Source organism: Neomonachus schauinslandi, chromosome 4, assembly GCF_002201575.2.
Source record: "Neomonachus schauinslandi chromosome 4, ASM220157v2, whole genome shotgun sequence".
Lineage (NCBI taxonomy): Eukaryota > Metazoa > Chordata > Mammalia > Carnivora > Phocidae > Neomonachus > Neomonachus schauinslandi.
Window position 1 is genome coordinate 70,532,721 of NC_058406.1, and position 14,857 is coordinate 70,547,577.

Sequence of the window (14,857 nt, forward strand, 5' to 3'; positions counted from 1 at the left end):
TTCCATACGAGTTTTAAGATCATTTGCTCTAGTTCTGTGAAAAACCCTATTGGAATTTTGCTAGGAATTGTATTAAATCTATAGGCTGCTTTGGATAGTATGAACATCTTAACAATATTATTTCTTCCAACTCATGAACATGGTATATATTTCCATTTATTTTTGTCATCTTCAGTTCTTTCATCAATGTCTTATAGTTTTCAGAATACAAGTATTTCATCTCCTTGGTTAAAATTATTTCTAGAGATTTTATGATTTTCAATTCAATTGTAAATGATTGTTTTCTAAATTTCTCCTGATAGTTTGTTACTATTGTATAGAAATGCAACATTTCTACATATTAATTTTGTATCCTGAAACTTTACTCAATTTAGTAGTTGTAATAGCTTTTTGGTGAAATCTTTATTTTCCATTTATAGTATAATGTCATCTGCAAATATTGACAGTTTTATTTCTGTCTTACCAATGTGGATGCCTTTTCTTTCTTTTTCTTCTCTCATTGCTATGGCTGGATTTCTAGTAATATGTTGAATAAGAGTGGTGAGAGTAGGCACCTTTCTATTTTTCCTGATCTTAGAGGAAAAGCTTCAGCTTACACCATTGAGTATGATGTTAGTTGTAGCTTTGTCATATATGGCCTTTCTTATAGAGGTTTTTATTGAGAGTTTTCATCATAAGTGGATGTTGAATTTCATCAAATGCTTTTTCTGCATCTATTGAGAGGATCATATGATTTTTATCCTTCATTTTGTTTTTGTTTTTTTAAAGATTTTATTTGACAGAGAGAGAGAGCTCAAGGATTGGGAGCAGCAGAGGCAGAAGGAGAAGCAGGCTCTCCGCTGAGCAGGGAGCCCAATGTGGGGCTTGATACCAGGACTCTGGGATCATGACCTGAGCTAAAGGCAGATGCTGAACTGACTGAGCCATCCAGGCACCCCATCCTTCATTTTGTTAATGTGTGTATCAAGTTGATTGATTTGAAATACTGAACTATCCTTGCATTCCTGGAATAAATCTTACTTGATCGTGGTATATGATCCTTTTAATGTACTGCTGAATTCTGTTTGCTAATATTTTGTCGAGGATTTTTGCATCTATGTTCTTGCATGTATATTCTATGTTCATCTATGATATTGGCCTGTGATTTTCTTTTCTTTTCTTTTTTTTGTACTGCCTTTATCTGGCTTTGGTATCAGGATAATGCTAGCCTCATAGAATGAATTTGAAAGCATTCTTCCTCTAATTATTTTTTGAGTAATTTGAGAAGTATAGGTATTAATGCCTCTTTAAATGTTTGGTAGAATTCACCGGTGAAACTGTCTGGTCCTGGACTTTGGTTTATTGGGAGTTTTTTGATTACTGATTCATTTTTATTACCAGTAATCAGCCTGTTCAAATTTCTATTCCTTCCTGATTCAGTCTTGGAAGATTATACATGTTTAGGAATTTATCCATTTCTTCTAGGTTGTCCAATTTATTGGCATATAACTATTTGTAGTAGACTGGGAGATGCTGTTTTTATTTTCATTTGTCTTCAGGTATTTTTTGATTTCCTCTTTAATTCTTCATTAACCCCTTGTTTGGTTAGTAGCATGTTGTTTAGCTTCCGTGTACTTGTGGGGTTTTTTTCCAGTTTTTTTTTTCTTGGTATTTATTTCTAGTTTTATACTATTATAATCAGAAAAGATGCTTGATATGATTTCAGCTTTCTTAAATTTATTAAGACTTGCTTTGTGGCCCAACATGTGATCTAACCTAGAGAATGTTCCATGTGCACTTAAGAAGAATGAGTGTTCTGCTGTTTTTGAATGTTCTGTATATATCCATTAGGTCCCTCTGGTCTATGTGTTGTTTAAGGCTACTATTTTCTTTCTGGATGATCCATCCATAGATGTAAGTGCCCTACTTTATTGTATTACTGTTGATTTCTCCCTTTATGTCTGTTAATATTTGCTTTATAAATTTAGGTGCTCCTAAGTTGGTTGCATAGATATTTACAATTGTTATATCCTCTAGTTGAATTGATCCTTTTATCATTACATAATGCCCTTCCTAATGTCTTGTTACAGTCTTTGTTTCAATGTCAATTTTATCTGATATGAGTATGCCACCCAGGTTTTTTTCATTTCCATTTGAATGGAATATTTTCTTTTCCATCCTTTCACTTTCAATCCATGTGTGTCTTTAGGTATGAAGTGAATCTCTTGTAGGCAGCACATAGATGGGTCTTGTTTTTCTTATCTACTCAGTCACCTTGTGTCTTTTGATTGGAGCATTTAGCCCACTTACATTTAAAGTAATTATTGAAAGGTATGTACTTATTGACATTTTGTTAATTGTTTCCTGGTTGTATTTGTAGTTCTTTTCTGTTCTTCTCTTGCTCTCTTCCCTTGTGATTTGATGGTTTTTTTAGTGGTATATTTGGATTCTTTTCTCTCTCACTCTCTTTTTTTTGTGAATCTATCATAGGTTTTTGGCTTGCAGTTTCCATGAGTTTCATATTTAACACCCAATGTACATAGCAGTCTATTTTAAGTTGATAGTCCCTTACGTTCAAGCACATTCTAAAAGTCCTACATTTTTATTCTTCTTCCCCATATTTTGTGTATTTGTTGTCATAATTTACATTTTTTATTTTGTGTATCCCTTAGCTAATTACTGTAGATATAGTTGTTTTTACTATATTTTTGGGGAGGCAGAGGGAGATGGGGAGAGAGAGAATCTTAAGTAAGCTCCACACCTAACATGGAGCCCAACACAGATGGGGCTTTGCATTTAGATTATATAGCTACAAATAGTGCAGGCCTATAAAAATCATGTTATGAAACTAACAAAACAAAATTCCTTGAAAAGATGTGATTGGTGCTGTCAATCTATTACCTTCATTGCATTTTATCTTGAAACATCAAAATAATTTTAGAAAAAGACCTACTGGTTCACCTCGAGGCCCAGGTGGTCCTAGTACTGTGCTATCTTCTCCTGGATAACCCTGTAATGAAGATAATGATTTATAAACAAAACCAAATTAATAAAATAACCTTTGAACTATGCAGGCTATTACTGTCTAACATGTTATAAAATATACTATCTTTATCTATTTAAATGGAAAACTTACCTATAAAACTTAGCATAGGATATTTTATACAGGTGTGATTCCTATAGGTTCTAAGAAGTGTCAATCTGCTTTAATTACATAAAAAGCAGTTTAGGAATTTGCTCGAAGTTTCAAGTTTGCAATGATATTGTAAGTCAACAGGAGTACTGTTGTAGTTATTCTTAATCCATAAAAAATTTTACTACAAATGTACCAGTTATTTAATCTGTAGTCTCACAATTTCTTTAATAAGTAATTAATTTTACTTTTACAAAGCTTTACAGATTGCAAAGTGCTTTAACATATATTATTTCATGAATATCTTGAGACAGCCGATTGAAGACATCTTAATGACTTGTTTACATTTTTGTCTTTTATTATTTATCTTCTAGAATTTGCAGTACTTCCCAAGTTGAAAAGTGTTTCTTTTATTCTTTGAAAATGTTTCCATGCATATTTTCAGAAAGAACACAAAAATTTAATCTTTAACTTTAGTATTAAAAAGTCAATATGCACACATACCTTTTCTCCTTTAGGTCCTGGCAACCCAGAAAGTCCTGGTTGACCCTGATGGCCCTAACAAAAGGACAAGTAAGCAGACATTCGCCATATAATTTGTGCATGTTCTACCTAATAACACCAAGGCCATCCTATTAGATATGGCAATATTCTGAATGAAAAACGAGATTTATTCTCTAGGCGGTTGAGGCCCAAATATATTAGAAAGGTTGTTATCAGTGAGATTTCATCTTAATTTGCACATTTGAGATGACATCTTTATATAACTATTTTCATGTAAATACATTTTAATTTCCAATTAGAAATGATTACCCTATATCCTGGGATTCCTGGTTCTCCATGAGGACCCATCAATCCTAAGTGTCCCTAAAAAACAAAGCAAATATTAGAAAGAAAACAAACAACTGTTTAAACCATTGAACTTATACTCTTATTATTTATTTATTTAGTACTTTTATTACTTAAAATTTAGATTTTTTGAGGTATAATATTTTACTTAGTCTGAAATGGAAAAAACAAAAAATAACACTCTAACTTTTGTCTTATTTTTCTTCTGAACCACAAAAGTCCCACCAAAAACATGTCTCTGTAGTTTATTTCTGGTATGAATATTCTTAATCATATTAAGAAAAATATTTTCAGTTGTTAGAATCTGATAGGTTTCTAGTAAGTTCTTGGAAATGTAGTTTGCACCTGTCAAAGTTTATGGCAGATGTGCATCACTGAATATTAGAATATAGTCTGATAGTTTTTCATATTGTCACAATGGGATCAAGGAGAACATATTCATTGATAGTTTCAGATGCTTTGATAAAGTTTCAGCTCTGGTCAAACTTGTTAAAATAGAAATGATTGACAACTTATGTACAATAATCACCCTATTATTGCTTTTCTTATCAATAATTTGCAGATGAGGATACTATATAAATTAGGGCTAATTAATAAATGCCCCCAAAATACTGAAAATGTGACTCAGATAACTGAAAAGAGCAAAAATAATAATCCTAATAATGAATGTCTTATCTTTCATACTATTAAAAAGTTTGCACATCAACTCTCCTATTTGAGTTTGAAACTAAACAGGAGATGAGAAAATTAAGGCAGAGACTAGGTATATGCCTAACCAAATATCAAACTAGAAATTCTAAATATGATTATTTATCCAAAGAACCCATGAGAACCACCTATCATTAAAGTGGATATAAAGTAAAAATATTAAAGTAAATAGGTATCTTACACAGCATCAATAAGAAGGTATAATGGGAAAAAGGACTGCATTATAAATCATAAAATCTGTAAGAAACTAACAATAAACCTAACAAGATAGAGGTAAGAACAGAATGAAGGAAATAACAAAACTTTATTAAAAGGTATATAAGAAGATATAAGTAAATGGAAAGACATATAGTGCTTCTCTACTGAAAGATTCAATATTAAAGAACTTAAAGAGCTGCTTTTAAAGTTCACATGGAAGAGAGAATTATGGTAAGAGATGAACTTTTTAGAGAAATGGAATATGGAGTACTTGCCCTGACAGATCTCAAAAAATATTGTAATAGTAAAATAATTTAAGTAGTGTGGTATTGGACCTAAAAACAGACTAACAGAGTGACAGAAGAAAACAGAGAGAATGAAAAAAGCCAATAAATATTTGAGAGTTTAGTTTATGGTAAGGGTAGTATTTCAGAAAAAGTGGGAAATAGATTGACTATTAAATGATTTTGAGACAACTGAATATCAATTTGGAAAAGATAAAATCAGTTCTTTACAACTTATTTCATAGCAAAGAAATAATTTTCATATAAGTTAGGGGTAAAAATAAAGCTATAAAAGTATTAGAAAGATATAGAAGAGTGTTTTTATATACTTTAGGTGGGAAAGGCATTTCTAATGAAGAAATAAAACCTAGAACTGTAAAGTAAAAAACTGACAAATTTGGCTATGTAATTAACCTCTGTCCAGCAAAAGATATCACAAAAAATATTAAAAGACAAATGGTAGAAAGGGAAATGTATTTGTAATATATTTTATAACATATTTAACAAAATATATTATCTAAAATATATAAGGCATTATTGCAAGTCAATAAGAAAAAAACAACCTAATATAAACCATGTAAAGTACACATGAAAAGGCAATTTCCAGAAAAAAATACAAATTACTTAATTGCAATCAGGGAAATGTAAATAGAAAGAAAATGAGACACACTTATCAGATTGTAAAACATCAAAAGAGTTAATAGGAAGTATTGGTAGTGGGAGAGTGAATTTGATGAAACCTTTTGGGAAGGTTAAATATGTGTCAATATTCAAAAAGTGAATATTCTTTTTAAACAAAATCCAAAGTAGCAGCCTACTTTGATGGCAAGACTCCAGATTAATTCTGATGTTCATTAAAAATTAATCATATAAAGTACTTTAACATATAAGCCAAAAGCAGAGAAATAGTAATAATTTAAATAAAAGGAAGTAAGAAAGACCTGAAGTAGTAAGATGAATATGTAAAAAGAGCCTGAAACAAACTTTCCTCAGACAACAGATGGATTATGCAATGCTCTCAAGAAGGCGTTGGTAAAAAGTCTAGCATTTGTGACATTTAATGGAGAGTAGGAAAGATACATGCATTTTGTATATAAGCTTATGAAACAGTGAAAACACTAAACACTAAATCACAAATATTCTGCATCTCTTGTGCTAGGACTTTCTGAACTGGTCCAATATATTAGCAATAAAATTTTGCTATTATAGGTTCAGAGGTATTATGCGACCCTTGCTTCCAACATCATATAAAATTCATGCAAAAGATTAAATATTAGATGTTATGGATATTGATCACAGCTGGTTAAAAAAATCTCCAGATAAGCATGTGGAGTCCAAGCTTATAAATAAAACCTTTAAATAAATCTAATTTTCAAAGCAATTTGCCAATCCCGACAGTGTAGTTTTATACAGATGTTAAATTCTGACTTTAAGTGCAAAGAATATAAACTTTCTTACTTAGGTTAGGAGTTATAATCTGATTTTTTTAAAACTTCATTTCATATTTTATTTCCATTTTGAGCTTTTTTTTTCCCCTCTCCCTTTTCCATGTCCAGAAACCACTAAGCCATTTAAGTACTGTGGAATGCTTACAATTCTCCACAGCCCATGGAGGTAGATTATTTTCAATGGAACTATTGCTTTCTCTGTAAAATTAATCAAGGGATGAAACTTTAAGGACATGGATACATTTCTTTTCCATCCACAGTGAACTCAGGTCTGGAAACAAATCAAATACTAACCACAGCACCTCTAGTTCCTCTGGCACCCTTAGGACCACTTTCCCCAATTTGTCCAGGAGCACCTCTGCTTCCAATTTCTCCTGTGTGCCCTGTTTGTCCTTTATCACCCTGTGGATGTCATTAATAAGAGAGAAAAGTGAGAAAAAACAAATTTTTATTTAGATGACTTAACTATATCATATACTTGGAAAGACACCAGAGGATATTCTGTAAGCAAAATTCTGTAAATAGTAACTTTGCTTTAATTTAATAGTAGTAGAGACCATCACTGATAATAAGAAACCATCACCACCTAGGTTAACCTAAAGATATAACTAAAAGTAATTTAGGAGAAAGAACATTTAAAAAATAATTTTGGCCTAACAAGCAGGGGAGATTTGGTGTTCTTGCTGAATTACAAAATAACCAAGATTTTTATTTTGAAAGTTGTTATGTATGTATGTTTGCATGCATGCACGTATTTCTTGTCATCATGAGAAAACACAGGCCCTATGAGAAGCCTGTTTCTATAGACAACTTCAATGCCACAAAGATCTATTTAATGCAAAAAGTTTCCAGTGTATGGTTCTGTATATTCAGAATCATCACTCACTGGTTTGGAGTCTGCCTTTAAAAATCCATAACATTTTTTTTAATCGATAATATTTTTATATCATTTTGCATCCTTTTAAAAACTAGTTAGTTGCCTTCTGTTTTCCATCAAGCTGACTGATCATTCTCTACCACCAAAATACAGCTTCTTTGAAGCAACTTTAAGTACTATAATTCGTTTTCTGAAAGCGGGAACCAACCTGTTCTATTATTGATATTCAAGTAGATACAAAGAAAAACTAGACTGTGATCATAGGCAGGAAGTTTTTGGTATTCATAATAATTCCCAGGGGTGCAGGTTATTGTAAGGACTTATGCTGTCCCACTTCTAATGTTGATTTTAGATATAACATTATGTATGATGAAAAGAGACTTCAATATTGGGGTTATTTTCATGGGCAAGAATAGCTACTAAATATTTAAGTGATGAATCACTGAATTCTACTGCAACTAATATTATACTTTATCTTAACTAACTAGATTTAAATAAAAACTTGAAACATTAAAAAAAAAATGGCTACTAAAATTTACCTCATTAATTTTTCTTTACCTTTTATTCTCACTTATACTGTCCCTACATCATGACAAAGATGGAGTGGGTGTATATTGGTAGAAATGATAAAATTAGACTTTGGGGACTAGATATGGTATGATTTGAAGCTAAATACAGTAATATATTCAAAACTGTTGTGGTAGAATTAAGAAAATCATTTCTGTCTCACCAATACTTGAATAAATTATTGACCCCATACAAAGATGAATTTTTCATTATAACATTCTAGAATTTTATAAATATATCATTTTTAGTAAAACATAAAAGAAACAAATAAACCACATTCTTTATTTGTGTTTCTTAGCCCATATATGGGAAAAATAAAATCAATCATTAACCTTTTCAATTTAGATAAACATAGTACAAATAAACATAGAAACAATTCTAGTCATATTCCTTTCCCCTAACCATTTTACTAAAGTTGTTACCAAATACCACAAATGGTATAATGTTTTCCTTTTCTCTCTTTTCCTGCCCATATTCTACTAAAGAATTTTTGGCAAACAGGAAAAAGGAAAGGCAAAGATCTTTATACAAACTACAAAGTAGGAAATTTGCCTTTAAATAATGAAGGTGATGGGTACTCCTAAGTAGAGTTAAATATTAACTTACACAAAAATGCCTTTTAAAAACAATTTATAGTACTTTATTACTTTATATCTAGTGCAAATAAAAACATCACAACATCCTATGGAGCTCGGGGCACATCAGAAGAAAGATGTACCATAAAAAGATGTAAAAAAAAAAAAAAGCAAAAAAAAAACCCATAAAAAGATGTTAAAAAAAAATTACCTTTTTCCCTGGACGACCTCTTTGTCCTGGAATTCCCACAATTCCTTCAGTTCCCTGGATATCCAATATAAAAAAGAAAATAAACTGTTAAGGAAAGGACTAAATGGAGTGTTTAAATACTTACATCACATAACCACTGCATTGAACACTATGTAAAAATGAGGATTACTTTTCAACAATAAATATTGTTTGAATATTTATTTATTTTTAAAGATTTTATTTATTTTAGAGAGTGCGTGCACGAGTCGGGAGAGGGGAAGAGAGATAGGGAGAGAATCTCAAGCAGATTCTGCACCAAGCACCTAGCCCCACGTGGGCTCCCCTGAGATCATGACCTGAGCCAAAACCTAGAGTCCGAGGCTCAACCAACTGAGCCACCCAGGTGCCCCTGTGTAATTGTTTAAAAATACGTCACAATGATTTAGAGGTCTAGCTGTTACTAGTGAGTAAAATTTACATATAGAAATCAGCCAAGATAGATGAAATTAAACTGTTCTTTATTAGAGGGAAAAAATTACTTGGTTTCAGTGTAACCCATTTTAATTGGTGAGAAAAGTAAACCCAGTGCATCCGTTTTAGCAGTTCTATGAGCTACTGTGGGTTCAACATCTTGTTGATGGTATAGGATTATAAAATATATCTAAAACATGGTCAAGAAGAATCTCAAAATCTTATTGGAGTAGATTAGGAGATTTTCTTTAGTCTGTGGAAAAAAGGAGAGAGGGAAATACATGGAGAAAAAGGGGGTAGTCATATTAAACTGTTTAAAACAATATTTTCATTTCTTTTTTTTTTTTTTTAAAGATTTTATTTATTTATTTGAGAGAGAGAGAATGAGAGACAGAGAGCATGAGAGGGAGGAGGGTCAGACATCGGCAGACTCCCTGCCGAGCAGGGAGCCCGATGCGGGACTCGATCCCAGGACTCCAGGATCATGACCTGAGCCGAAGGCAGTCGCTTAACCAACTGAGCCACCCAGGCGCCCCAACAATATTTTCATTTCAATCTGTATTTTGTTTAGACAGAAATTTTTAATATATACTTTTTTAAAGTAAAAATTGGCTAAAGTATTTCAGATGTCATGTGAATTTGCAGGTCAACAATAATTAGGCTTAAATGAGATCACAGTAAGCCAGAGGATGCAAGTTCTAAAATGGCTAAGAATTAATCACAGCACTCCTTGCATTCGTTGGAAATGAAAATGGAAATCTCAAATTTGTGTCCCAAAGCTTGGCAAACGGCAAAAATGACGTAGACAAGAAATAAATTGCGGTTTACCACTGTGCTATGTGGGCTCTTGATAAATATTTGTTGAACGAATAAACAGATACCTAAGGAAGTGACTCATACCCTATGTTCCTGAGCAAATGCTCTTCTAGCCTCAGAAAGTCACTGAATTTAGAAGCCAAAATGGGTTAAGTTCTATTGCTGTGGTTCTAGCTGCATCCAGAGGTTGAAATGATAGTTGCACTAACCCAAGATTTCTTTGTGGTTAATGTGGAGTTTTAAAAAGAGGCAGATTAACCGTCATCAGAGGTTAATAGTGTGAACTTTTAAAAGTTAGGCTGCTCGTTTCATATTCTGGCTCTGTACCTTACTGCAATAGGACCATAAGTAGATTATTTAACTTCTAAAGGCCCCAGTTTCCCATTAATATAAAAGAGGTAAAATAATACCTTTTCAAAAGGTTACTAAGATTAAATGAGATAATGCATGAAATGCTTAGAAAGAACTGGACTTATACTGAAGAACTTAGCTCAGTGTTAGTTCTCACTAACTACTGTTGCCTTTTTAAGGTGTATTATGTAATATTTAAATATATATAAAAAGATATTAGAAGGTACAATAAATACCCATGTACCCACCACCTACTTGAAGAAAAAGAAGCAATATACATATGTACATACTTGAAGTCCCTTTACACATACCTTTCCAAACGCGTTACCCTCTCTCTTCACTCAGGTGCAACCATTGCCCACAATTTGTTTATCATTCCCATGCATTTCTTTATACTTTTACTCCATTTGAAATATATGGTTATTCTGCATCTTTTCAAACTTGAAATAAGCGTACTTTATGTATTCTTTTGAAACTTTTTAAACACACATTTTGTTTTTGAAATTAATCAATGTCTTTAATCCATTCACTTTGTTTTTAATTCTACAGGTTTCCATTTTCTTATCACAACTTATTTAAACACTTTCCTACTGATGAGTTTTTGGTGTGGGTTTTTTTTTTTTTTCTGTTATAGATAATGTGCTGCAATAAATACCTTGTGCATCCCTCTATGTGCCATGTCAGTTTTGTTTGTTTGTTTGTTTTGTTTTGTTTTTTAGGGTATAGCCCCTGAAGTTAAATTGCTGAGTTATAAAATACGTGCATCATCAAGTAGACAAGATATTGTCAAATTGTTCTCCGAAGTAGCTTTGTCAATTTACACTTCCACAGCAATGTTTGAGTCCAATTACTCCAAATCTTCTGTAATGCTTGGTACTATCAGACTTAAAATATATCCATCTCATTATGGAAAATGATATACTGTTGTGTTTTCAATTTGCATATTTCTGATTACTAAGGAGGAATGATTATCTATTCATATAGTTATCTGGCATCTATATGTGAATCTTTGGCTCTTATCTTCTGTCCAGTATTCTCCTGAGTTATTCTTACGGAGTTATACATAAAAGGGTTTTTTTTAATTATGTTATGTTAATCACCACACATTACATCATTAGTTTTTGATGTAGTGTTCCATGATTCATTGTTTGCGTATAACACCCAGTGCTCCATTCAGTACGTGCCCTTAAAAGTTTTTATACATATTCTTGATACTTATATTTTGCTCATTCTATATAATACAGATCTCTTCTCTCAGCCTGCAGCTTATTTTCTCACTTTGTTTAACATAGCTTTTGATTAATACAAGTTTGCAGTTTTAACGTAGTCATATTCATCAATATTTTCTTATTTCTTTCACTGTTTAGGAGATCCTTCTCCTCTCCCTCAGGTGTTCATGAAATATTCTCATAAATGTTCTCATATTTAACATTTTGATTTTCACAGTTAGGTCTTCAATTGGAATTTCATTCTTTTGTGTGTGTGCACATTTGTGTGAAGGAGCTGTTTTATTTTGTTTTCCATTTGGATAACCAACTGTACCAGTACCATTTATTGAATATTTCATCCTTTCCTTAATGATTTGAAATCTATAATCAATTTATCAAACTTCAAGTTTCAAAATATGCTGAGATCTCAGTCTAGGTTATCTTCTATTTCCACTGGTCTCTTCCTGTGAATGAGTATGACACTGACCAAATTACTCTAGCTTTAATTATAAGTTATGATATCAGGTAGGGCAAGTCCTCTCTTCCACACACTGCTGTGCTCCCATCCCCTGCAACTTGTTCTTGAAAACTGTCTTGATATTGGCCCTTCGTTCTTCCACATTCCTTTTAAAATCACTTTTCATGAATCATGTCCTATAAAAAATTCTTATGAGGATTTAGACTAAAATTATACTGGATTTATAGACTACTTTAGGGGAGAGATGATAATTTTTTGATACTGAGTCATCCTATCCACGAATATAAAATATCTCTCCATTTATTTAGGTCTTTGTTAATAAACATATTTTTTTTCAATAAAATTTTGCAAATCTTTGGTTAGATTTATTCCTAGCTGCTTAATTTTGTTGTTGATTGTATTGTAAATAGTATTTTTTCAAGTTTTCTAACAGCTTGTTGCTGGGGAAGAAGAATGGAATCTATATTTTTGCATATTCTTATATTTAGCATCTTGCTAAAATCTCATTAATTTTAATAATTGATCTGTAGATTATTTCTCTTGTTTTATTACACTGGCTGGGTCTCTGAGTAAATGTTGAAGAGAAATAGTGAACAGTGGTGATCTTTGCTCATTTCTTCGAAGTTTCACCATTACGTATGACAGTCAATATGGATATTAAATCTTTAGAAATACTTTTTGTTTCATCTATTGAGATTATGTTTTTTCTTTCTTTAATTTGTAGTTATGTGACTTAAACTTAAAGTCCTTCAAAATGTTAGGCTTTTGTTGCAATACTTGTATGAGAGGGAATTCATAAACCCTTTTCTTATATCAGCACTCCATAACTGCACTGAACTCAAATATTCAGGTGTCAGCTTACACTACTGTGTGGAAATCCTATCTGCCAACCAATAATGCAGTTTAAGTATCATCGTGTTTATATATTTAAATATTAATAAAAATTTGTGGATAAAGTAAAAATGTGACAAATTTAAGTCTCACAAATGTGTATAATTGAGAAATTTGTTATTATTCTGCAAGATGGTTTGCACCTTCTTCAAACTTCCATTCTCACCTCATTTTCAAGTTAATAACCTTGCCTCATACTGCACTGAGACCAGCAGCAATCAAGCAGGAGCCATCTCTTCCCAACACCCAACCTACCAGCACACCTCCTTATGTACGCACATATTGTTCCCCTTTTCTGACGAAGGAAGAAGTTTCCCTGTTTCTTCTTTGAGGCCAGCTCCTCACTTGCATCTAAACCCCATGTCCTTTTCAAGGCCTTCTCCTACACTTGCACTATCAATTTTTTTCTCTTAAATGAATCACTTCCAACAGCAATTAAATATGCCAGATAGCACTCATTTGAGAAAAATCCTTCCTTGACCTCATGTCCCTCCCTCCCTTTCTATTCACTCATTCAATTTCTCATGTACTTTTCTAGTTCCATTTTTGCTTCCCCATCATAGCAAAGCATTTTGAAAGATTTGTGTATGCTCATTGTCACTATTTCCTTACTTCTCATTCTGTCTTCATTTGGGCTTTTGTTCTTACCACAACTCTGAAATTGCTTCCTTTTGGACAACTGACCTTCAAATAGCCAAATCCAACAATCCAATGGCTCATTTTATCTGAAACTGTTTTCCATTCTTGCAGCTTTTTAAAACTTTTGTTTACATGGCAGCATGCTTCTCAAATTTTCTACGTACTTAAAGCATCTCTTTATCTCCTTATAGCCTAATGATTCCTAAAGTTATGTCACCTGTCCTGACTGCACCAGTGACCGTCTGATTTTCCCACCTACTGACATCTTTTTGAATTTCTAATAGGCATCTCAAACTTTATGTTTCCCAAACTGAGCCTTGAATTCCCTCTTCAAACCCCTAAACCTTGTCTCTCCTTGTCTTCCCCATCTCTGCTGTAATGGGGGCAATATTTTGAAAATCATTAAAATTGCTTTTCTAATTTGCCTTTTTGAATATATAGACTTTACCCTATTCACCTTGAGGGGTTTGTATGCCAAAGGACTGAATGTATTGAGAAAATTTTTCTGTTTTCATTGTTTCGAACTTTAAAATTCACAAGTTGAGCCTGGAGCACCCCGCACATGGGCTGTCCTATATTATAGAAAAGACACACATTCCATCTACCGCAGTAGAACTCTAAGGCTTTTACTAGATTATAGAAGGATGAGGATATGACATAGGGCAAATATAGAGACAGCCAGGTTTGTTTGTTTGTTTGTTTGTTTGTTTTGATTCCAGGAGTATGCAGGAAGGCAAAGAGGGAGGGAGAGACATAGATGTTCAGATTTTCCTCTTTCTGAGTTTTGGCAGAGTAAAACCTTTGTTCCCTACTACCTCTTCAGGATGCAGGAAAGTTACCTTCTTTTTAGATATCACTTGGTTTATGGCCACATCAATTTGGATGCTCAGGAAAGTAAAAATGAGGAACATTTGTTAAATTTTCCTGAGCTACTCCTTGATTCCTATATGATGTAGATGGGAACTTAGAAACCCCTGGGGAGCTTGTGTGTGTGTCTGTGTGTGGGGTGGTCATTACTCTAGAAAGATGGGGCTCTGCCATAAGGGCTGAGAGCAGATTTCCTGGACTAGAACTGATTGAGAATCCAGAAGACCTGAGAGGGATCTGCAGATTAGTGGAAGCTGACAGGGAACACACCCGCCCCCAACCAAAGAAATGAAAACTACTAGCTACAGACATCATCATCACAGACCAG

The 14,857-nt window shown here is 32.8% G+C and overlaps 1 protein-coding gene across 1 annotated transcript in view; it reads right to left on the bottom strand.

Annotated features, from left to right (window-relative positions):
* COL24A1 (collagen type XXIV alpha 1 chain) overlaps positions 1-14,857 on the bottom strand; it is a 355,028-nt gene that overhangs the window by 83,249 nt on the left and 256,922 nt on the right. Inside the window, 5 exon segments of the mRNA XM_044914336.1 lie at positions 2,933-2,989; positions 3,617-3,670; positions 3,926-3,979; positions 6,894-7,001; positions 8,830-8,883. Of these exon segments, the coding sequence (XP_044770271.1) occupies positions 2,933-2,989; positions 3,617-3,670; positions 3,926-3,979; positions 6,894-7,001; positions 8,830-8,883 (327 nt within the window).